This window comes from Nannospalax galili, unplaced genomic scaffold (genome assembly GCF_000622305.1).
Source record: "Nannospalax galili isolate Female #2095 unplaced genomic scaffold, S.galili_v1.0 scaffold158, whole genome shotgun sequence".
NCBI classification, from domain to species: Eukaryota; Metazoa; Chordata; class Mammalia; order Rodentia; family Spalacidae; genus Nannospalax; species Nannospalax galili.
In genome coordinates this window covers 8,381,669-8,404,107 of record NW_008345290.1, presented here as the reverse complement: position 1 = coordinate 8,404,107, position 22,439 = coordinate 8,381,669, and the positions used below count along the sequence as shown (strand labels likewise).

The 22,439-nt window shown below is 42.7% G+C and overlaps 1 protein-coding gene across 3 annotated transcripts in view; it reads right to left on the bottom strand.

Annotated features, from left to right (window-relative positions):
• Window positions 1–22,439, bottom strand: part of Creb5 (cAMP responsive element binding protein 5) — a 441,434-nt gene that overhangs the window by 258,950 nt on the left and 160,045 nt on the right. For all 3 annotated transcript variants that reach the window (XR_003850850.1, XM_008841521.3, XM_029567541.1), the window contains exon 5: window positions 13,180–13,352. Coding sequence is in view for 2 of the 3 variants with exons in the window: in XM_008841521.3 (XP_008839743.1) it covers window positions 13,180–13,352 (173 nt within the window). In the remaining variant the exon portion in view is untranslated. The remainder of the gene's footprint in view (window positions 1–13,179; window positions 13,353–22,439) is intronic.

Genomic DNA, 22,439 nt, shown 5'->3' with positions numbered 1-22,439 from the left:
CAGTTTTTCTATGTATGTTATCCAGGGCCACAAATCCCTGGGAATCACTACAGTGACTTTTACTTGCTTCTGATTTACAGGGGTATTTACCTGGCTATCAAAGCTGAACAACAGAAATCTCCTTTTAATCCCAGTGTCAGGACAGGTGTGAACCAAATCAACTGACCATTAACCAATAAGGAAGTGCTCATCACACTGACATTGCATCTCCCACAAGCCTGCCCTGGTCTTCCTGACTACAAGAATACCAGGAACTTTGGGGAGGAGGACTGATGGGTTTTGCTGAGACAAACCTAACAATCACTCCGTTGTGTTGGGTCTGAGATACTAGTTTTGCTGTTGTTGTTGTTGTTTTTCTGATTCTGCATTTTTTAAGAAACTCATGGAGGGTCTGATTCAGCAACTAGAGCTACAGAAAACCACTGTGGGAGGAAGAGGTTAAAGAGAGGAGCAAGACACTGCACTTGAATGTGTGCTGTTCCCTAAGGCACCCACAAGCCTCTACCCACGACTGTGGTACAGGCCTTGGCGAGGAACCAAGGAAGTCACTGAGAGAAAACAGCATCTGGGTGACTGTCTTGTCACGTTCTGTTTTCCTTAGAAGCTGATGAGTCCTTCTACCAGACCCAGCCGCTGTGAATATCCTATGGGTTAGAAACCACCAGGCTACACTGACCCTCAAGAATCACTGAGGAGGGAGAGGGGGAATGTGTGTGACCCAGTACTTTGCAATGAGACAGCGAAGGAAAGAGGAAACAGTATAGAATGTGTACCCTGCAGAGTTTGTATGCAAGGAGGATCGTTAGGGGAAAACAAAGGTACAAGGCTATGTGAACTTTGGAGACAGAGGCAGGAGGATACAAGTTCAAGGCCACCTAAATAGGCTCCCTGCTTTCCTCTCAGAGGTCTTCCGCCTGTCCTACATGCTCACCCCTAAGCCACTTCAGCCTAGTGTCTCATGGAAGACACTATCTTCCTACTGCTTTTCTATCTTTAAATAAATAAGAACAAAGGCACAAAAAGAACTTTCATCTCCAAACTTGAGAAAAGCCAACAGTTCAGACACCCAATGCAGTGATGCCACTGGTCCTCGCTCATACTAGTTTTATATCTGCTGCCCTTTCCATTCAATCTGAAGGCCACTGGGTAGGAAGCTCAGTGAAGTGAACCAGGGTGTGGTCCGAACATGTTCAAGCACTTTCAGGTGACTGTTCTGTCCTTTGTGTTCCGCAGCTCCTGTGAGTCTCAGTCTCAGGCAGGCTCCAAACTGCCAACTCAATGGGGCAAATAATAATTACTCCTAATGGCAATAATAATTATAGAATGCAGTGCACCCAATATTAGCTGGGTTGTCTGCGGCTTCAGGTGGGGCTGTCAAAGCTTCTCACACTCATTTTGTAACTCTCTCTCTCTCTCTCTCTCTCTCGCTTGCTCTCTCTGCATGTGTGTGTGGGAGAGAGAGAGAGAAAGAGAGAGAGAGAGAGAAAGAGAAAGAGAGACATCACAGATGCCATGTTCCTCTGGTTCTCTGCAAAACACCTAACTCCTAACTACAGAGCGAAGTTAAATAAATAACAACTACCCATATAATAAAGGATATACAATTGGTGTACATCTAATCTTTGGACACACACACACACACACACACACACACACACTTATTCTCCTTTAAAGTGAACATTTCAAACTTTTCCAATTTTAGACAAAGTCAGAGCCATGACCAAATGGCAAATAATTTGATATAATCTTTTTCTTTTTCTTTTTCTTTCTTTCTTTCTTTCTTTTCTTTCTTTCTTTCTTTCTTTCTCTTTCTTTCTCCTTCCTTCCTTCCTTCCTTCTTTCCTTAGTTCCTTAGATCCTTAGATGAGAGAAAAAGAGGGAGGGGAGAGATGGGGGGTGTTCTGGATGTGTGCTTTGTCCCCACCCCACTCTGTATCCATCTGCATCTCCTCTAGACATCAGTGCCTTCCCTGATAAAGCAGTCTGGCTAGTGTCACGACCAGTGTCCTACACATTGCCCTGCTCCCACCAGAGAAGGGAACATGACCAAGGGGATGCTCCTTCCCCCAGCTTAGCACTTGACTGTTACTGCCCTCCAGGACATCAGCATTAGCACTTAAGTGTCTCACCTACACGCCTGTGATATCAAGGTTAGAGAAATAGAGTACCCCTTCTGAAAACATAATCTTTCTAGAGAATGAGGGCTGTTTTCATTTTTCAAAATATAAGCAAAGGAACCAAGAATCAGTGAGTTATTCTTCTTTTTAAAAAGAACTTTTATTACATTTATTTATTTGTGTGCATGTGCTCACAACACAAGTATGGAGGTCAGAGGAGCCGGTTCTCTCCTTCTGTCATGTAGGTTTCAGGAACTGAACTCAGATGGTCAGAGTTGGTGGTATTTTTACCCACTGAGCCATTTCCACAGCACTGTTTTTCTCTTTTTATCTTCCTATTCTTGCTCGTCACTGTGACTACTCTTTAAAAGTGGATCCGGGATTCTAGGGAGGGTAATTGTCATGTAAGAAGAAGATTACACAAGAACAGTCAGAGTATTGGGAAAATCCATCCAGAATACACCTGGAAAAATCCCCCAAGTGTTTTGAGTAAGGTTATACACCCGTCAAAATGCCTAAATTATGTTCCAGTTAAACAAAATATTACAAAATGTATATATACACACACAATTTTCATTTGAGTGCACCTGGACTATAAAAGCCCTCAGTCACCTTTAACAGCAGTGTATGGTTTAGTTTGGATTATTTTTAATTCTCTTTTTTTTTTCAGTGGTTTAGAGTCCATGATTTAGAATATGCATCGAAGGAGTTGCATTTTAGTTTAGTTCTGTCACTAAACATACATTCTGATTTAATCCAGGGCTACAGAATGACTTTGCAAGTAGATTTTTTACTTCATTGAGCTTACTGGTTCACTCAGATGACTCTACCCCCATGACCCAAATACTATCAAAGGAGAATCAGTCTTTAGTTCCTTCACCTTCTCCTTAGACCTCAGCTTCATTGCTCAGTACTCTAGCTATTCAATTTGAGCAAGACTGCTGGGGAAAGTGAGAGGAAGTATGCTAATCAGAGAACCTCCGGGGGTCATCAAATGCTTGGTTCCTTGCCCCTGCAGATTCCCAGAAGAACCTTATGCATCTGACAAGTGCTCAGTGGCTTCATGACTTGGAGATGGGTGCTTACTGCCATGGTTTTCATTGTGATTACCCATGCAGAAAAGATGTGAAAACAACACATTGGGGGTTGGCTATAAAGAGTGGTGCACGGGGCTTGTGAATTATCCTACCTGAGCCAAGATAGGTTGGATATATAGTTATTAAGGAAAGCCATTTTTAGTATTCCAAATGTGGTTTGAGGGCATCTGGGACCTTACAAAAGAACTCCGAGCACATTCCAACATGTTCCTACCCCATGCTTACAAGGGTCTGATCACTTTGCAGACGTTCCTGGTTAAATCCAGCCAAAATGCAATTTGCCGGGGGCTGTGGGTGCAGATGGGGGTTATAATACTCCACATTCTTTTAAATGAGTCTGGTATCATTAAGAATATTTATTATTCAACAGGACTTTAAGCTGATATTTACCAAAAGTATAGCACACTTGTGAAAGAGACTACCAGCTCACCTCTGAGCGTGAATACGTCTGCTCTCAGAATGTCTTCAGTTGTCCACGTCTACCAAATGGTGTTGCTGTCAGGTGTGAGCCATGACAAGGAAACACACTTGTTCCTAAGAGCTGAGAAGCTGAACTGGAAGGGAACGCTTATTAGATAATCGTCTTTTCCTTTTGTGAGCTAGAAAAGCAAGTCTCAGAAGGTCAAGAGGATTGAGAACTGTTCAAACGGCCAGAGCTTGTGACTGGTTGTTCAGAGCCACCATCCAGGGTTTCTAGTTCTCCCACGATGGCTTTGCTCTCCTGCCTTGAAATAGGATTTCATATTTTGTTTTGTTTTGTTTTTCTTTCTGTAATTATATTTACTTATTTGTGGGGGGTGGTACATGCAAGCCATGGTGCACATATGAAGGATTCGGGTCTCTTCTTCCACCGTGTGAGTTCCAGGGACTGAATCAGGTTGTCAGGCTTGGTGGCAAGTGCCTTTACCCACTGAGCCATGTTACCAGCCCTCATTTTTGTGTTTAGAGGTAACTTCTCAGAACCCAGGCTGGCCCCAAACTTGCTTTGTAGCCAGTAACCTTGATCAGTAACCTGATCCCCCTGTATCTACTTCCCAAGTGCTGGGATTAAAAGCATGTGCTACCACACCTAGCTAGGATTTCATCTAACTGTAACTGAATCTTAATGTCAAGGATCACCTTTATATTCAAGTTGGATATTTATGTGTTATTCTCAACCAATCAAAAGTAACATGTTTTTGCATAATCTTTAAATTCTCATTAGAAAGGGTATAAGATATGATAATATAAAAAATTTATTTGAGCTAATATAAATTAGAAATACATGAGAACATATTGAATGAATATCCTTTTGAATCCCCAAATATACAAAGACATGAATATATTGAACATGCAATGAAAAACATATAGACTATCTGCAAATTCCTTGAACCATATTTCCCTCTCAGCTAATAGTTAATCAGTTCAGATGAACTACGTGCACTTTATGAGTCATATAGTATTATGGAATAATACAATATACAATATATAACATAAAATGCACATGGGTGTAATAGTGGCACAAATGTTATGGGGGTAACCAACTGCTTTCTAATTGTATTTAAGGCCTACTCCATAGATGGGAACACATGCCTGGTACTGTAAATCTGGCCAAGAACCCTGTTTGGGAGCTCAAAGACCCCAGGCTTGAACCTGCTACTATTATTTTGCTAAATGGTCATAATATCAAACTGCATTCTAAATTCGTATCTCAATACCCGTGGATTATAGTGCAGCTTTCAGACCTCATCAGAGAAATTTCTTTATGCAGTTGATAGCAGAAACTCACAACTAGTCAAAGTGCAGAGAATAAGTATCCTGGAATGCTCAGCCACAAATGGAGCATCTATATCCTTCCCTACTTTCAAGGTTCGGGCATAACCATGGAAGGGAGTAGAAAGATATTAAGAGCTAGAGGTCGGAGAGGACTGGAGCAAAACAGTGTCTTCTGGACAGGACAGGACCACTGCACTCATGAACTCACAGCAGCTGTGGCTGCCTGCACAAGATCAAGCCAGTCAGCATTTCAGCATGGAGAGGGAAGGAGGCTCTCAAGCCCCCACCCCTAACTGAGGAGCTATTGAGAGTTGGGCAGGGAGAGTCTGTTTTGTTTAAGGGTGTGGCCCCTTGTAGGTCCACCACACTCTAGTGCATGGTCCCACACCCATGAGGACACGAGCAGCACAAATTAGGCTTGGTGAGTTCTAGAAAAAAAATTTAATTTTTAAAAAAATCATGAAGTTGGAAAGGATGTGGGAGTGGACTGTGTATCTAGAAGGAGTCAAGGAAAGAAATGGGAATGAATATGATCAAAACACATTGAATATATGTGTGAAATTCTCAAATAGTTAATGCAAATATTATATTTTTAAAGTAATTTCTTGACAAGATTAATGTGGTGGTTAATATTGAATATTATCAACTTGACAGCATCTAGATCATCTAGGATACAAGCCTGTAGATTGGGTTAATTGAGGTGTGAAGTACCTCTCTAAAGTGTGCTGTACATGGGCTGGAATCCCAGACTACATAGAAAAGAGCCCCTGCATTCCTCTCTCTCTCTCTCTCTCTGCTTCCTGACTGCAGGCACATGCAATGTGACCAGCTGACTCGGGCCCTTGCTGCCATGACTCCCCTGCCATGGTGGACGGTACCATCCAACTCTGAATCAAAACCTTTCATTCTTTAAGTTGCTTTTGTCAGTTGTTTTGTAACAAGAAATATAGTAACTAAGAGAGTTAGAGAGAAAAACCCACACGGCTATGCATAAAACACTGAACCCCCAAAGTTTCACTTTGCCAAGTCATTTGCAAAATTAGATTAATTTTGAAAGTCATTGCTGTTTTAGTTCTGGAAAAGGAACCTGAGGATTTTTCTGATGATTCTCCCCCATTTTAGAGGTGAGGAAACTTAAAGCAGGGGAGTCAAGTTTGTTTAGAACCATGGGAGAATGTGAAAGAGGTAGTCTGGCTTTAGCTTTCATTCAGGTTGATCAAGGATTCAGGATGATCCAAGGTTAGTCAGTGAATCTCTAAACTTCATTTTACTCAACTGTAAAATGGGTGTGGTGATTCAATGTAAAGGAATTGTGTATAGAATGAATAAGTGATGACGGGGAGAACACCTGTCAAAGCAAGGGGGTTGCTGCTATCCACTCAGTAGTGGAGTCCAGAGGCAGGCCTGCCTGCATTCTAAACCAGGTCTTCTCTCTTACTGTGTTGGCCTGCCCTTCCCTGTAACCCCCGAACTCTCTTCTGTCCACACTCTCTTGGACATACCAACAAATCCTAAAAATCTACAAATCTCACCAAACACAACTCCTGGAAGGCAAAGTAAAAGAGGAAATCAACATAAACCAAACAGAAGAAAGTACTAAGTAGTATTCTCAAACAGAGACTGACCTTCTTAATCAATTTTGCTTAACTTCCTTCAAGTGTAGATGAAGGGAAGCAGGCCCCGAGAAGCTGAGCCTTGGCCAAAAGTGCAAAGGCTCAATTGTCTAGATCCCATCACCTCTGAACCTATAACTCAAACATTTCCCCTCTGACCTGGCATTATTTGATTCTGACAAAACTTCTGTTTTCCAGGCCTATCTTCTCAATAGGATGCACACACACAAAAGCAAGTCTAAATTTACTGTAGGGGGCTCAAGAGATGGCTTAAGAGCACTGGCTGCTCTTGCAGAGGACTCAGATTCAGTTTCCAGCACCCACATGGCAGCTCCAGTTCCAGAAGATCTGACACCCTCTTCTGGCCTCCACAGGTACCGCATGCACATAGTGCACATGCATATAGGAAACACACACCACACACACACACACACACACACACACACACACACATATAAAATAAAAATAAAACATTACAAAATAAAATAAATTTACTGAAGGCACAGGCTGTTTGCTCCTTATTTCAATTATTTCTCTGGAAGAAGACTCATCTGTGCTTACTTCAAACTATGGGACAAGTATATCGGACATACTTTTATGGAATCTTCAGGAGGTAGGCTTCTGCTTTTCAGACGCAGGAGTGAAATCTTAGCTAGTGGCTTCAGCTCACTGCAGGGAGTGGTGGTTCTCCTGCAAGCTGAGGAGGTCAGTGAAAAGCAGCCAAGTGCTAGAGGCAAGGACAGTCACTTCTTTGTGGTAACTTCAGTTTTCTTGCACATGGGATCTTTGACTCAGCAGACTCCTAGACACAGGTCCCACTCTATGCTTCCACAGCCTGCTTAAGACATTCTTGGGTCTCACCCTGTAGGTTCTCCAGAGGGAAGGAAGCAGCTGTTGTCAGGTCAGTGTGTGCGTCTCTGCCCTGGGCCACCCTGCAGATGGCTGAACGTTCTTCATACAGTAACTGAACTGAATTGAGCAGCAGTCAGCTCCTGCACGTAGATGATTCTCTCATTTCAGACACGCTCGTGTGTCTTCCAAGGTATGAAGAAGCACGAGTTTGGAGTTCAACAAGACCTACTTCAGAACTCCACTCATCACTGGCTGGTGACTTAGGACAAGTTAGGCTTCTTCCTAGAGTCACAAAATGGATGGTGGGATGGGGCGTAATGCCTACCTCCCAAGCTATTAGCAAATGACTGGAAATGCCATGCAAAGCTAGCTCAGGGTTATCACATCTTACGTGTTTAATGATCATTTCATGATCCTTTTCTTCAGTATTGGTCTCCCAACCAGGACTTTTCTAACAATGGACTTGAACCCTCTGAATGATCTCCAATTTTCTCTGCCAGTGGACCAGCCCTGCTGTGTTCCAGGTGAAGAGACACAAAGACAAAATGATCACCTGAGGTATCAGAGGTCATGGCTAGATTTGGAGACAAGAACAGGGATATTTTTCTGATTCTGAGCCCTGAGCCCTGTGCTCTGGTGTTCTGGCTCTGTCCCCTTCATCTGGCTACAATACCAAGTGGTGTTACGACTTTTGAATGTTCAGAAACATTATATTTCCTCAAGTATCAGTACTTACTGTTTTGTTCCACACATAAAATCCTGTGAGTGGAAGGCTGCTGGCCCCCTTGTCAGAGGTAATTTCTCAAAACTCTGCATGGGATTTAACGGGAGCCATATGGTTAAGTCTGTCAACCCTCCCAGAAAGCATCCCCCTGAAGGGCCCTCATAAATGTTCATGGGGCTGTGAAAAATCCAGCAACTTTTAAACAATAAAGCTATGTTCATAGCCGTGATATTCAGCAAAACACAAAGCAGGAAACAATGGTTTCTGGTCTGAATTACTCAAAGAAGCTTCAGGTTGTCCTGGCTGAGGGTTAAGGAACAAGGATAACCTGATATCTGCCCTGTCTCCAGCAGGAAAGAGCTGACCAGTATGTCTCCAGTGTTAGCCCATGGTGGACAGTGACAGTCACAGGCAGGTGCAGTTTGGCTGAAGCATTTAAGAAAACTCTGAAAAATGGGATCAAACATGTAGGCATTTGCAAGCATATACTTAAACTGTAAGCAGCCATGTTATTTAGACTTTTAAACTTCCTTTCTCTGAATGCATCATTTACCAACCTCTCTTCTATTTTTTCCAGAGCAACAACGACAGGAACCCTCAACTCTGTCAGCGTTCCCTCCCTAGCCGTGCTGGCTGACAAAACCAATTCACACTGCAAACGCTCCTGGTTATCCTCAACTGGAAAGGTAGCAGTTTTGACACCTAAGTTTTCCATCCGATTTTTACTTTTGTCTATCTGTTTGTTTGTTTGTTTGTTTGTTTTCTTTGGTATGTCCCTGAGGCTATCACTGGGTATTCTCTGTGACACAAAGTATCAGGGATTGCAAAGAAAAAGATATTGGCAAAGATGCAAAGACAGGGTAAGAGGAGGCAGAATTTATGCCAACAGCACCTTTTTTATTTTTATATAGAACAAGGTTTATTTCAACTATGTCCTGTATAATTTATGTGTAGAATCAGACCTGCCTGTCTACAGCCCCATGCAAATAGGCTTTATGACCAAATACCCTATAGTTACATATCATGTAGACATTTGTACCCCAGAGACCTGAACTGGAGTAAAATCAGGGAGGGGGCCCCACATAAATAGCTTCATATATATATGCACTGGAGACTTATTTCCAGGTTTCCTAGTACAACTGGCTAATTCATTAACATAACCAAAATATTCCACATTTGAATATTCTGATGTTAGATGTGTAATAATTTTACTGTAAGCAATACTATCTAAGGAGTGCATATTTTGCCCAATTCTTACAGAGAATTAAAAGGAAAAAGAAAATCTGTAGAGTACTTCAGCAGTGTCTCCCACAACCTGTCAGAATGGTCTACTGTTGCCCCTTGTTGCAGAGTTACACTCCATGCTAACTCCACCGCTCTACTGAAGAATTCCTGAGCACAGATCATCTACTGTCACTCAGACTTCATTAAGAAACCCAGGATCTACTGAGGCTATAACCATCTATCTACTCAACTAATCATTGGGTCCTCTAGAAATGCCTCATGTGATGTCATGAGAGATTGAGAGAGAGGGAGAGGGAGGGGGGAGAGAAAGAGAGAGAGAGAGAGAGAGAGAGAGAGAGAGAGAGAGAGAGAAAGAGAGAGAGAGAGTTTACACTGACATTACCTGTTCATCTACCACGTTTCCCAGACTTTTCTGACTTGGTCCTGAATTAATGAGCTTGTTACATGATATCTAATAAAAATGACTGGAGTAGAGATACTGTGGAATGTTCCACTTAGTTGGTTCAAGGCTGAATCGATTTCATCTCTATTTAACACATGCTTGTTTTCTGTCTTTCTTGTCTCTCCACAGTCCATGGCTCACTTTTTTTTCCCCATCTGGGAAACTTATCTCTTAAAACACCCCCATCAATCAGCCAAAGACACTCTTCCTGACAGAGCATCTGCCAGTTTGATGGAACACAAGCAGTCACCGTTTTAGGGGATGCCTCCCACACTCTCTAGAGCAGTGTGTTTTTCTAGCCTGCCTAACCACACAAGTGCAATTTGGGATATTTATACTTACCTCCAGTTTAAGAGATAATAGCACTACTTTTACAGAATTGAGCATAGGGCATAACAGGGGTCCTGGGGCATGGACTAGAAGCTGCATCTGTTGTTTGTCTACTTACTCAACAGTATTTCTTTGGGTTTTTATATTCCCATTCATGTCGGTCTGTTCTGTTTCAGTGTCTGTCCAAAAGGTAGAAAAGTTAGATGCCTACAAGGACACTTGCTTTCTGTCCTGAAAGTCTTCCCTGATAACTGGCACTACCTCCATTTTGCAGTCCTTCACATCAAGCCCCTAAGCTTAAGTTTTACAGCATGAAAGGAAAAAGGAGCACAAATGTGGGTTGGCTGCCGAAGCCAAGTCCTGGTAGAGGGGAAGGAAAGAGGGGAGAGGCGTCAGGCAGTCCTGTCGCTCACAAAGCTCCAGTCGTGAACGCACTATGCGTGGGCACAGGTGGGTCCCAGCCTCGGGCTGGATGCAGCCTAAGCGCTGAGCCTGAATGAAGACTTTCATTGCTGTGTGCTGTTTTCGTTGGCCAGTAGCCATGGCAAACATTTGCAGGTGGCTTGGCCAGATTTTGACACTTAAATATTTGAGGTTGTGATAAAAATCAGAATATTACTACAATATGGTTCTATGTGTGCATGTGAGCACGCATACACACACATGCACATACACATACATGCATGCACACACACATACACACACACACACACACAATTAGAATTTTTTAAAAGGCTATCTGCAATTTCAAATGCTCATTTAAAGACATGGTCTCTAGAGGGAACTCATGTTTTAAAATAAGTACTCATTTCCTCTTTGCTGAGGGAAATAAAAGAGCCAACCATCCCCAAGTGTTACCACCTAGAGTTCCACACTGAATCCACTCGTGAGAGGGGCAGAGCTGCATCTTGCTGAACCCCAAGACCATCCGGGCAAGGTTTGGGATGGATGACAGGGAGAAACAAGGAAATGACAGGATGTGGGGGTTTGAATCAACAGAGTAGCACAACAGGGAAGAATCTGTAGAAAAGAAATAGCCTCCTTCAAGCTGGGCAAGGAGACAGAGTCCTAAAAGTAGCAATTATCTCCTAGAGCGCACCAGGAGAGACACACAACACCCCACAATACGGAATGAATGGCAGAGTGACACAGCCCACAAATGTCACCCGAGTGTACGGTCCAGAGCCAGCTGGGTAAATCATTGGCAGAGTAACACCCATCTTAAAATTTAGTGCTAGCCCTGAAAAGATTGTTTCATAAAAGCCAGTGCTGTATTAACAATGGTGAACACTACAAGCCTCAGAGAGTGTTGTGGGTGAGGGTAGAAAGGGCAGGCAGGGAGCTGCAGGGGGGAAGGAATGTTGTAAAACTGCTAGTAAACTCTAGCACATTTTATGTTTTTTCCCCCCTTGAAAGAAAAATAAAATAATTATAATTAGCTGGCCTAGCTGTGAATTCTGTGGCCATAGCCAAGCCCCAAGAGTGAGGGGGTCCCTTGAGCTTTAGATCTGCTTTTAATGAATCCACCCCACCCTCCTGGAACACAGTAGATTCCTACTTTACAGATAGTGGCAACGCTTGCTCTCAGGGTTCCTTGAGAAGAACTCATTACCAGAAGTACTTGCTATGGTAACACTGACTTCTTTAAACAAGGCAAGCATCCCAATGTCCAAGTTTCATGTCTGTGTTTTGAACGGGCTACCAAATATACCAAAGACAAAGTCACAGGAGACCTGTTACCTACACCTATCAGTTCTGCAGGTGCCGTTCTGATAAACTGCAAAATCTGAGCCACTTCCCCTTTCTATAGCACTAAAGGAAAAGTAAGCCAAAGCAGCCTCCTGTGCTCACCATCGGTCTGGAATTCTTAAAACATTAACAAGGGGAGAAGGACATAGTGACAAATTATGAGGGAGAGCCTAATTTTTTTTTTTAAATCACCACATGCAGTAGTCACCTGAAAATTCAATTGAAATCTGCTTGCACCAAAGCCAGCAGGTTTCCCTTCATATTTCCAGCAGACCATCCTGGGAACACAGGGCAGCCTTTGTCAGCATCCAGTAGTGAGCACTTATTAAGCTGGTGCCTTTTGTTCCTGAGAACCCACGTGTTCCTACCTCTTTCATTTCATCTTGACTCATTTGAGGCTGGAAAGAACATACTCACTCCATCCTCATTCTGGAGACAAGGGAGTAGGGCTGGGGATTTTGCATTTCTAAGAAGCTGCTGGGTGATGTGGACATTGCTGATGGTCAGGCCATGTTCTGCACAGCAAGGGGCTGGACCATTCCCATAATAAGAAGTGAGAGCAATTTCCATCACATGATACAGGTATCAAGATGCTTCTACCACTTTTCCTGCAACACCTCAGTGTTGTCTTTTGTCCATAAATAAGAGGGAAAGAATCTGCTTCCTTTGTTCTGTCTGCTCTATGTGTATGCTCTATATGAATAAGTATGGACCAATGCAGAGGCCAGGAAGAGCTGGCAAGGATGGAACAACAAAGAGGAGAAGGGAAGAGGGACTAGAGGGAAGGACTATGGGAGGCACAGGTGGCCCAGCTGAACCCCTGAGCAGTTCCTGGGAAGGTACATACACTGCAGAGAGGGGCCTGGACTGGCAGAATTTCTCTCTGCTGTCACCAGGCATTTGTCTTGAGCACTCTCCTGTGATCTGCATAACACCCACATATTTACCTATAGTCATTGACCTACAGTCATTGTCAAGTTTGCAATGAGCTACAGTCATTGTCAAGTTTGCAAATCCCATTTGAAGAAACGAAGACACAGAATGACTTGTTTCCCCCTTAACACCCAGAATTACAACAGCTCCCATCAAATGGAGACCCCCTCTCCTTTCTCTCATCAAAGGTCTCTCTGATCTCTTGGCAACATCATATCAGGCAGGAAAAACAAGAAATACAAACACCAGAAGCAAGAAGAAAAATCTCAAAAGGGTTTCTGAGCTCCCACCGCACCCAGAGACAGTGAGGAAGTCTCCTTACCCGATCTGGCGGTTGGTGGAAGGAGCCTGTGTGATGACTGAGCTGGACTGGGGCGAAGGCATGGCTTGCTGAATCACAACACTGGTGTCGTGGTTGGGCATTCGAGTGCTGCCCAGCTGGTGAGCTCCAGGCCCTGTCATAGCCCCACCAACTGTATTATGCATGGAGATATTCTGCCCAGAGAAAACAGAGGAGAATGGTCAGAAGGAGTCCATGTTTCATTCCACTCTCCAGCCCTCCAAGGCCAAAACTGGAAAACTGGTCATGTCAACGAAATTGACAGCTTCAGGCAAGACTTGGGTCCATTTGTCTTGTCATAACAACAGCTACAAGGAGGTAAATCATGACTACTCTATCCACAAAGCCAAGCACAGAGGGAAACGCCTTTTCATTTGCTGATCACTCTGCCACCAGCCATCTCTGGAAGGCTCTCATGCTTGGAGGGGAGAAGGTTAGGGTACATCTTCTCTGACTGGGTGATGCACACTGTACTAGAAAATGGTTAGCACACAGTACTGTGATCTAGTGAATTTAGTTCCTCATTCTGCTTTGAATCATAGTCATACCCAGTTTATTTCCTTTCTCTCAGTACTACAAGAGTAATCAACCACAAATGTTTTTCCAGGAAATGAATACTTTCCTAGATCATAATTTGGGGACTGAGCAACTTATAGAATGGAGATGGGTGCTTTGAGTAGATCAAATAGGGGTGACAGGGATCCAGTGACTAGAGCAACACTTACAATATTTGTGTTTTCACAAAATCAACCTCTGACAACTGTGTAGAATAATGGAACACAGAACAATTATCTTTTCCTCTAGCCTGTAGACTTGTGGTGTAGACTCTATCCCACAGTGTCTGGACCATCAATAACCACACAATGCATGAATAAACTAGAGAAGTAACTGAGGGCCACTGTTACATATTTATCACAGAGGGCTACTACCACATATTTATTTCTGATGACTCAAATGGACGCTGCATTGTTTAAAATTCAGAAATAAGTTTAAAAATTTGATTTAAATAATAGCACTTTGTAGAAAAGGAATAGTTGTCAGTCAGTTGTCTTGTCAGTAGGCACAAGATGGAGTGCACACTCAGGTGGAAGAGGATTGATCACAGCATTGGGGCTGAAATGTGACAAAATCAGAGCCCAGTAAAGGAAGAGAAAGCACATGACCAAACAGGTAAAAGGTGGGGCCCAGGAGGCCCTGCACAGGTAGGAACAGTCCTTGTGCCTTAGAATGGTAAGGGACTTCCAGAGATCAGTTGGACAATTAGACTGAAGATGGTAGGAAAGAAATTGAGTGTCATTAGCAATTCACTTGAGGAAAAAATATATATATCTGTCTGCACTTTGGTGTTAGCAAGGAAAAAAGTAAATGTTACCCAGGAGATCACCAAGCGTTCCTTTGAATTTCTTCTGCAAAGAACAGGATTTCCTGTGCTATGTGTTAAATGATGGTGATAACATATAAGGTAGTGGGGGTGGTTGCCTCCATCACATGGCACCTTTTCCAGGTTTCTGATTTCTGAACCCTGACCACACAGTTTGTCAGGAGTCCAGATGAAAAATGGGCACCTGGCTTAGACTGAGAGTTAACTGTGTTGTCACGGGATCCCAAAGGTTTAAATATACACATGGCCAGAAGGCTCCTCTTCTATCCTGGAAAGCTTTCCTGACATGAGAAAATTCTGTGGCTAGTCTAAGGGCAATGGAAAGAAATGGTGACTGGGTCAGGTGGCAGTGCAGGCAGGGGCTTACCTTAGTGCTTTATAGGATCTAAAGGCTTCAAGAGCCACTAAAATAACAACAAAATTAAAGATCATGTGTTCCCCCCTTTGAAAGTGAACCTTTACAAACTTACGTTTCCAGGTCTTAGTGAAGTCTGGCTCAGATAAATATTTTAGAGTATCTTTTGCATTGTTAGCTCCTCAAAGACCCTTGAAAATTTTATATCTTACTTACAATCATGTAAATTATCAATAATAGGTCCAAAGCCTAGAAGAATTAATGACAATCTTTTTATAATTATTTCTAATGTATGGCATTTTCTTTGTGTATCAATAAAGCTGTTGACAACATGGGCAAGTTTCATAGAAGCTCAAACCAGACAAATTCCCAACATAGACTAGGGGGAAGTGAGTAAGAAACCTCAACCTTATCTGAGGAACTACAGACAACTGATGACTGCTGGGAAGGGGAGATTCAGTGTCATTTAAGGATAAGACTCTTAGTAGGTTGACCAGACTCTAGTCTCTAGTGGATGAACTCATACTGAAGAGCATTTGGGGACACAAACCTAACTCTGTCTATCTATCTATCTATCTATCTATCTATCTATCTATCTATCTAGCATCTATCTATCTAGCATCTATCTATCTATCTAGCATCTATCTATCATCTACCATCTAATTTGGGGAAGGAGTTAGAATGGGAGGTGAAGAGATATGGAAGGGTATCTAAATATGATCAAAATGTATTTTGTGAAATTCACAAAAAATACAAAAATACAAAAATATAAATAAGTGCATAATCAGTGACAGTGCCCACTATGCACCTCCACCCTGAGCCACTGCACAGCTTCTCTGCTTTGAAAGCTGATCACAGCATACTTGTGACCTCCCAGCTGCCGTGGGACCCTTGCTCACCCAGCTCATTTCATGTTATGTTCACTCTGGTTCTCTGCAACAACGCCCACCTTTCTGCAGTTCTGATCTTGCTTCATGTCAGCACCAAGCCTTGTAACATGGCTGTTTTCTGACATTAGTGCATTCGTTCTGACTACCTTCAACTCTCAGACAGCCACCCCATGGAAAGCTTTCCATGACTTCCTAGTGATGGAAACTGTTTCCTTTTCCTTCATGGGAATGTTCATGAGGTTATAGCTGTGTTTGATATTGTGAATAATAGCCATTTCTCCCCTCTTTTGTAACCACCATGAGAGGAGAAACCAAATCTGATTTTACTCTGTACTGTGACTCCATCACCAAATCACAGGTGCCCAGTAAATACAGAAGGAATCAATGACGTACAAGACAGCATTTCTAGAATATTCAGGTTGTTGACAATTACATTTTTACTCACTGGTCAACTTCTGAGAGTGCTACAAGGTGAACATCCTGTATGCTCACCTTGGAAACTGAAAGTATGCTGAGGTAATAGTTTTTGACATTAAAGAACTTGTTCAAGTACCGACAGGAGAACTAAAGGAGATCAAGACTAAGATAAAAACTCCAAGGAAAGCCTTTGAAAACACCTCAGTGAACCCCGAAGGAAGATACTAAGTGATGAACTTCACTCTGTCACAAATGATCAGCAGCCTTCTTTACATCCAACCATAAAAAACAAAGAAAATTAAACTTATACTGTACCACAAGAACTTGGTTTGGTTTGTGAAAGTATAGCTTATTTAATAGAGGAAGGAAAAAACCTCAGCCCAAGAATTCAAAGTTTCTTGAGAATCTTTTCTGAAATCATTAAAGAGAAAATAATTATTATCTAAGAAGAAATTTTGCATTCTCCCTCTAGCAACAGTTTAAAGAAACCTGTCTCAGATTCCCTACCAAGATGCAAGAATGCTTCCTGAAAGTAAAATTCTCACCTTTTGACAGTCCACCCCGAGTACACACATAAAATCTACGGACTCTAGCCTTCCTCCCTCAGACCCAAAGACTGATTTCAAAACATTTTGTAAAAATAAACAATCTGGCAAAAGCATTATGATTTCACATTTAGAGAAGGTGGCTTTTCTCTTTAAGCATTACATAGTAACTCAAAAATGAAATTATTTTCCAAGTTCGCATTGTCCCAATTATAGCTTTAAAACCTGTCTTTATTGATAAAAGAATAGCATTTTACTTCCAGATAAATTAAATATCCAATTTCAGAAACAGAAGGAGCTAGTAATCTTGCTGAATTAATTTTTATAGTGCAGGTGGGTAGATTTGAAACTGCTGAAAAACATCACCCAATGGTTGACACTGGGTGGAAGTCAGCACGCAGACAAGGATCAGAAGTGTGCCTTGAAGCTTGGCTTTTGGCCTTTTCTCGTTCGACATCTTTATCAACAGTTTGGATGAAGATGTAAAAATCGTGCTTGTCAAATCTGCAGTTGACACAAAGTTGGGAGACACGCTAGTGTTCTGGAAAGCAGAATCAGGTTTTCTTGAGCCAACTGTGTGATCTGGCCTCCAAAAATGCTAACATAAATCTAGGTTGTTTTAGAAGTGAAACGTCCTGATCAGGGGAGTAATTATTCCACTGTAGGGTACATTGACCTGACCACATTTGGCCACCACATTTTAGGGGAAAATTGACAAATAGGAGGGAACATGAGTAATGAATGCATCCAAAATGCATTGCGGAAAAAAATGGCCGAAAAATCAGGAAAAATTTAGTCTGATGAGGGGAAGATTTAGAGGGTCGTGCTAAATACCTTCAGATATTTGCAGGATTAGACACAGTCTACATTACTCCATAAATAATTTCAAAACATGAAATCAGATGCTAAGAAGTCAATCATAACAACAACTTGAGTATCTTTTAGAAGCAGACACTACAGTAGATTCCTTATAAACCATATCTCTAATCTTCATGATGACCCTACAAGATGGGCATTATTGTCTTCATTTTAAGAAGAGCAAAAGTAAAATTCACCATCACCAATATCAAGCCACTGACCTCTGACCACTCTTAATCATGTGGGTCAATGTTTCAAATTTGACCTTTGCCGAAATATTCTTTTAGTATGTAGAGATATGCAAAGTCAAAAAAAGTTGTGTCTTAGAAAGTACTGAGTTCTCTGTTCCTGGAGCAAAGCCAGGATGAGTAGCCACCAGCCAAGAATGTCACCAATAAATTCTTGCATTAGGAGGGAGATGGACCAGGATAACCCCAAGTCTCTTCCATGGCTAGGATGACTTTATTCTCGATAGTGGGTCATACTTTGGTTGACGTGTTTTCAAGTGCTTAGTAATATCTACTACTTTTTGAAAATTTAATGGCTTGAAAGTAAGTTTCCTCTATCCCAACCTCTCTTCCTCTCCTGGTGACCATGTAACCTAAATAAATCATTCAGCAACCCCATGTTCCATAGCCTCATCATTACACCAGGGACTTGGACCACCTGGTGTATCACTCCTCCAGTTCTCACACTCCCTAAGTCTCTTCTGTCACATCATATGAGTCACTCAATATCCAATACAATTACTTTAGACTATGACTCATTGGCCTATAAATTGATTTTTTTTCTCTACAAACATGAGCTTTTGTGGAAGTGAGCCTTCTGAAAAAATAGATTTCCACTAGACCTAAGGTAGGATCTAACAAAGGTGTTATCTCTCAGCCATCAAGGATGAAAGCTCCATAGACAAACTACCTTCACCTAAATGTCTGCCTCTTTATCTAACCTTTCTCAGCCTGTCCTTGACATTTTCTTCCCTCTTGCCCTGCAATACTTTGCTTTCCATTCATTGCTGTTCTGAGATTTTCAGGGTATGAATGGGGTGAGAACCAGGGGAAAAATGTGTCTTGATTGCATACTCCCTGTGAGCTTGAAGTAGAGTGGTAATTGTTTTTCTGCATGCATGGACTTGGAACACAATATGCGAAAACAACTCGGTGTACAAGAATGTACGTCCATGTTCTTAAAAAAATAACTATAATTTCAGGGTGTGGTAATGAAGGATGAAGGGACGTGGTGGACCACAACTGAAAGTAAGGGTTAGAGCACACAGTCCAAACGAGGCTGATTCCCATAAGGTCCCAAAATGTTATCTTCAAATCTACATTCTACCCAACTGCCTAGGTGTAGAGACTTTATGGGTTTCTCCATAAAGATCCAGGGTCATCCTGACGCATATTTACAAGCCAAGTTGTGCAATCTTGGAGTTGTCTGCATTTTAATGATGCCCCAGGAAGTTATGAAGACTTCAGAACTTCCCAGAGGTAAATGTCCATGAACTGCATCCAAAAGATGTCCAAGACACTCACAGAATAGCAAAGGTTCTAATTCTCCAGAAGCCCTAGGTTTTCTGGAGATGTGGGGAAGATGCTAGTAGGCTGTGTCTCTTTTTGTGATGCTCCCAGGAACTATGGCAGTATTTGGGGACAGCTTTATTAGGAGGGTAGGCTGCTTTATAGCTGAGGACGTAGTTAAGTCTTAGAAGAGACATGAAGTAGGCGAAGTACCAGTGTCCATGCAGGTGCCTCATTCCCTCTGTAGCATGCTCCTCAGCAGAGTCAGATGGGAACAATGGATGGTGAAGCCTAAGAAGGCATCTCAGGTAACCTCTGCATTCAGGGCAGGGAGATAAGTGAGTGCAGGATACTGTAAAAACTCCAGCTGTTGAAGAGTCTTAGCAAGTACCAGGGTACAGAAGGAAACATGAGCCTGGGGTCAGTTAGATGCAGGTCAACTCCACACCAGCACTGTGTCACCTGGGCATGCTACAGCAATTCTCTGAACCTTAGCATCCTCAATTTAGCACAGAGATAACCATCTAACGTCAGGTTTGTGGTCAGGATCATGTGAGATACAACTGCCCCAGCACAGTGAGTGATGGCAAATATGTACCTCCTTCCCTGTAGTAAAGTAAAATAACCTGAAGCCCAAAGGGGGAAAGTAGCTTCTGATGGCTACTTCCCATGACTGGTAAGAATGGAAATAATATTAATAATGGCTATCACTTACTATGTGTCATAAAATTCATTCAAACCTGATTGTGATCTAAGAGGCAGATAATGTGATTATCCCCATTATATAGATGAAGAAAGTGAGGCACAGAGAGATGGAGTGACGTGGCTGAAAAACACATGCCAATAAGCAGAATGGCTTATTGCCAAGTTGTTTGACCTCAGAGTTGTAAAGCAACCTCATAACCATGAAGCTGTGCTACCCCAATCAACTCGCAGTAAAAACACTTCTTTTTAGAAAGGGACATGGCAAAAGAATGTATTCTAATTCTCATATGGACATTACAAAAGATGATCAACTACTGATACTCATGTCCTGAGATTTACAGCCTATGTCACACTGTTAATTCGATCACTGCTTTCACCCCATCTTCATACCTGGAAGTGCTTGAGGTGACACCATTAAACCATTTCAATGGTTGATGTCCTTGTCTAAGGAATGAACGTGCTGCTTTGCGCTGCTTGCAAAGGTGGCTTCCCTCTGACTAGAGGGAAGATGGGCAGTGGGCAAACAAGGGCAGCTTACATGGGGTTGGTGTAATCCTCAGTGGCCTGAGCTCTTCACGCACCGTCGTAAGTGGACAGTACCCTCAGGGGGTTCTCTGCAGTACACAGAGCAGCACACCTACCCAACTGCTCCACAAGATCATCCAATCCCCGGATCTCTGTCATTTACTCTAATACTGAGGTGGAACAGCCTAGCCCTTCCTGGGTGCAGTTTATAGCTATTCATTTAACACCACAGTAAAATACCCCAGACAATAAATGTCTTCTCGGGTGCCACCCTTGACTGTGAGAAAGTTTCCAGGTGTTTCTCAGAAGGTTCAGCCCCTTCCTTTGCAGAGTCGCCTGCCTGGGACCGTCTGTGTGCTCTCATCTCCTCCTGTATCTCCACTGTTTCTGCTAAATACAGTCATCCTGTGCTATGGTTTGGATGTGGTTTATGCTTCTCCAGGGGTTCGTGTGTTGAAATTCCATTCCCATTGTGAGGGGGTATGAAGGTGGAACTTAAAGTCCTCCTATGGTATTGAGAGGTGTGGGGTGGTTAGAATTCAAAAAAGTGTTCAGGGCAGGGCCCTAGGGTTGAATCCTTGTGGTTTAATGAGAAGGAAAGAGACTAGAGGCTGTAGGCACACACAGCCCCATTTCTGCAATGTGGTCCCTCTCAGGACACTGTTAGCAAGAAACCCTTACCAGATATGGCCTTTGACCATGGATTTTTCAGAACATTGAGTGAAAAATTAAGCTTTTTATTTTCCCTAGGATGTCACTCACCCAGTCTCTGGTTTTATATTATTGTCAACAAAAAGTGAACTAGCTCCTATGAGTTGAAAGAAAAAAGCCGACCCTCCTGTACCTAGGTTCTAGAACTGAAATTGAGCCAATGTCGGTGGCTGCTGTACATGCAGCCATTGAAGAGTTAGAAACCAGGCTCGGGCTACCGTACTCTGGCACTCACTACTCACTGATAAAGTTCCTTGTTTCTCTGGCCCATAGACTTATATGAGTGGTCTGCTATGTCCTACACATGCCTCTGAGCTGTTCACAAGCTGCTTCCCCTCAACCTGTGCAACATTGTCTAGCAACCTGTTCCCCTTTCCTTCCCCACCGGCACACGCAGAGTTCAGTGCTTCCAACAGTTGGCCCCCCATTTCACCTTTGCATATAATATTTCCTCTGTAGTCAACTCACTCCTCAGGATTCAGATTCTGTTCCTTCCTCTCTGGAGCTTTAGCCCCCTTCCTTCTGACCTGCCTCACTTTCCTCTGCTCTGCACTCCTGTCCTGCCCAATCCACACCTCAAGAAAAACTGCTTTCTCCTAAGAATAGCTAGCGCCTGTCTTCATAACATGCACTCGGCGGGTATGCAACGTATCCAGTTACTCAATGAATAAACGAGTGCTGTGTGTTCACGGCCAAGTTTCCAGCATCCCCATGCTTCAGTTTTCTCATTTGTGAAACAGGAACAATCTTACCCTAAAAAGTTTTTATAAAGATGAAAATAGGTGACGTAAGTACGGTGTTTAATACAACACTGAGTACCTTCAGCGTCTATTAAATGCTTAGCCCCTATTATAGTTTGTTATACTTAACCACCAGGACTCCAGTGACAACAGCAGCTCTGCACCAGGCAGCATCTGTTAACTCCTCCTGGGCCTTCTTTCCTTCTTTCAAAACTCTTAGCATGCTTGTTTTTTAAGGCCATGTTGCCCCTTCCTGCTTTGGATGCTTCAATGACGGGAGCAGGGTGCAGCTGCATGTCACTGTCCTCAGGCCTAATACAAGGCCAGTCACAGGTGATTGCTAGGCGAATCTATAGAAGAGTTCAGCTGGTGCTAGTGAGAGGAGAGAGTGGAAAGCAGCCCCTCCACTATGCTAATGCAGGTATCCCACAGGGTGGAGGGAATGCCTAGAGCTAAGGAACAGGAACAAACACTGAACAGCACCCTACACAGGCTCACACACAACTGAAACAAAGATGCATCACCAAGTTCTGTCCGTGTTCTCAATGGCAGTGAGCTAGTTGACAGGTCCAAGTCTTCAGCCACACATCACCATTTT